The sequence below is a fragment of the Mustela putorius genome, unplaced genomic scaffold (genome assembly GCF_011764305.1).
Source record: "Mustela putorius furo isolate JIRA1106 unplaced genomic scaffold, ASM1176430v1.1 tig00000832_pilon_pilon_pilon, whole genome shotgun sequence".
Classification (NCBI taxonomy): Eukaryota; Metazoa; Chordata; class Mammalia; order Carnivora; family Mustelidae; genus Mustela; species Mustela putorius.
Window position 1 is genome coordinate 3,018,051 of NW_025421491.1, and position 2,772 is coordinate 3,020,822.

The 2,772-nt window shown below is 41.4% G+C and overlaps 1 protein-coding gene across 1 annotated transcript; it reads left to right on the forward strand.

Annotated features, from left to right (window-relative positions):
- The first annotated feature begins 1,643 nt into the window (after positions 1 to 1,643).
- Positions 1,644 to 2,391, forward strand: LOC101690367 (keratin-associated protein 27-1). Its single transcript, XM_004757484.3, has one exon. It carries the CDS (start codon positions 1,644 to 1,646, stop codon positions 2,259 to 2,261), a length of 618 nt encoding a protein of 205 aa, XP_004757541.1. The 3' UTR covers positions 2,262 to 2,391.
- Positions 2,392 to 2,772: the final 381 nt, after the last annotated feature.

Genomic DNA, 2,772 nt, shown 5'->3' on the forward strand with positions numbered 1-2,772 from the left:
AGGGAAAGGGCAGATTTAGATTTAGTAAAATAGGGAGCACGCAGGTTTTACAAGTGCTGAGTAGGCTGGGCTAAGGAGGATGGATCTTACTCTCAGGGCAATGCAAATCCATTTAATGCTTCTAAGCCTGAGAGTTAACAAGCTACAGTGGAAGCCTCTGTGATGATAAATACAAATATGCCTATGATTTAAATGAGGTCCTGTTGGGGTCATAGGGAGGGCATAATGGGATCTTCAAACACACAGGACTGGTAATTCAGCATTATAAGTAACTTGCATATGTTGTGAAGGCATTACACACTGGTCGAGCGTGCTGCTTGTCAGGCTGAATGCCTTCGCATGTGTCCTTTGAAAGAGAGGCTATCCCCAGTCCGTCACATGTTAAGGAGGAGTTTGAATCAGAGCTGTTCCAGGTTCCTGAATGTTCTTGATTTTCTTCAGATCTGAGGAAAGGGGCCAGAGCGCTGTGCTAAGAATACACTTCAGTTGTTTCTCTTTCATGAGCTGAGCTAAATGAATTATAGAAGGTGCTATAGAAATTGCGCTGGCAGCCCTGTGTTACGAGGATGAAGCTAAACTGCGTCCAGCTGCTAATGTGATAAATGTGGGTGCTGATCATCAGTCTGCAGTCAAAGAAAACCACAGCAAACAAAAATGAGGAGCAATTCTGAGACAAGTTTGTTACAAGGCCAGATTATCAACAGCTGAGAAGTACAAATAAAGTAAATACATGACTTCATCATTAATAAAGAATTATTATTATTCATTATAAACTGAGTTAAGTTCTGTAAAAGCAGAAAAACAGACTTTGAGAATGGAATCTTTTTTCAAACAGGGTGACGAAGGAAAGCCACTCTTGAGGGTTGCTCTTATGCTGAGACACAAAAGATAATAAATAATAAAAAATAAAGAATAATAAAGAATGTGTCAAAGTCCACTGGTAATTCAGAGGAAGAAGTCGTAACCTGTAAATAGGAAGATCAAAGAAAAGCTTCGTAAAGAGGCGGTTTATATTTGACCTTCAATAAGACAAGGGATACAAAATGTTAAACAAAGGGAATGATATTTATAAGGCAATGGCCACTTACAGTACTTTGGGTGAGAGTAAGAAGAGATTCCATTGTTGAGTCTTTCACACATCCTGACCAGTTGGACAGACCAAGATCTGAGTGGAATGAGGGTGAGCTTAACTGGATTGCCTTCTGACTGAAAATGTCTTGATCATATTATTCTGTTTTGCCAAAAGAGCATCCCTCCAAACTCCAGTGCTGAATATTGATTAGTTTACAATTGGTTTTTTCCATTAGTCGCCATGACTCTCCCTGGAGTGGCATGGGTGGCATGTTGGGACTCATATTTGAGAAACTCTGCCCTGATGAATCAGCTTTGGGGCTAACATGAAAGCCATTTTGAAGATTCGGAATGGACTGGCTTCTTTGTTAATAGGATGTCATCTTCATATGTTACTAAACAAAGTGCTAATGAGATGTTATTCTTCAAATTAGCTTAAGCAATGAGGTGGAAAGGAGTCTTGAGAAGAAGCCAACACCCAGTTTTCTGAGTATATAATCTCACCAAAAAAGAATCTTCAGACCTGGCACCCTGGGTCCTTAAGACCAACTTCAATCAAGGGTTTAAACAGTATGCCTCAGAGCCAAGGCCACTCGCTCAGGAGCTCCTACAATGTCCCACCACTCTCTGCCATCGTACATGGGTCTAAGCTTATAGACTTTGAAGATGGACTTTTTTTACCCAGCAGCTGCCATGGCAGGACCTGGCTCTTGGACAACTTTCAAGAAACCTGCAGTGAGACGACCAGCTGCAAAGTGCCCAACCATAAACAGGAACTGTGCGCAGAACCGAGCTGTGCGCAAAGTGCTGGCCTCCCCAGAGTTGTCCAAACAACTTGCTCTAATTCCAGGGCCTTTGAAAAGACAATGTGCCAATCAGGACATTCCTCAGCAGTGTCGGAGTGTGTGTCTCAGCCTTGCCAGTCAGGAAGCAGCCAGCAAGTGGGTTCTGTAGTCCAGAGCTGCCAGCCTGTGAGCTCTGTGGCAAAGAGTTGTCCACCTAAGACATGTGTGTCTAAGAGTTGTCAGTCTCTGGAATGTGAACCTGGCCCAGGTCAGTCTCAGAGCTCTGAATCCAGTTCGTGTAGGCCTCCAGTTTATGTGGCACCAGGGTCACAACTCCTGGAATCTTCTCAAACTTATGAGCCAACTTGCTGTGTTACTGGTGGTTTGCAACTGCCCCGTAAGTGAAGAATGGGTGGAATGTGTGGATAGGAGATAACAAATTCTAACTGAGATAAATTGATTTCTTATGATATCTAGAAACTTTTATTTCTCTAAATACATATTATTGTGCATGGGTTTGTGAGTGAATGGACATGTCTTCTGTCTTCAAAGAAAATAATTTCTGTTTTTTTGCTCTTTGGGGCATTTCTGGTAGTAAGCTGGAATTGGAAAGCATGTTAAATATTTTAGGTCACTAGGAGACTATATGTTATAGAGAACTGGGAGTTGCAACCAGGAACTAACATGAGTGTTTAAGTCAACATGACACTTTGGTCACTGGTTATTATCAATGGAAACACTTAGCATTGAATCTGGCTTATAATAATGTATGAATATAATGTGCTACTAATATCAGAAATCCATTTAATGTTGGAGTTTAAAGGGACACTGAACCCTGTCTAGTCCCATGAATTCTGATGGATTTAACTCTTATCAGATGTTGTCCTTGTTATTAATAACATCAGAACCACAACTG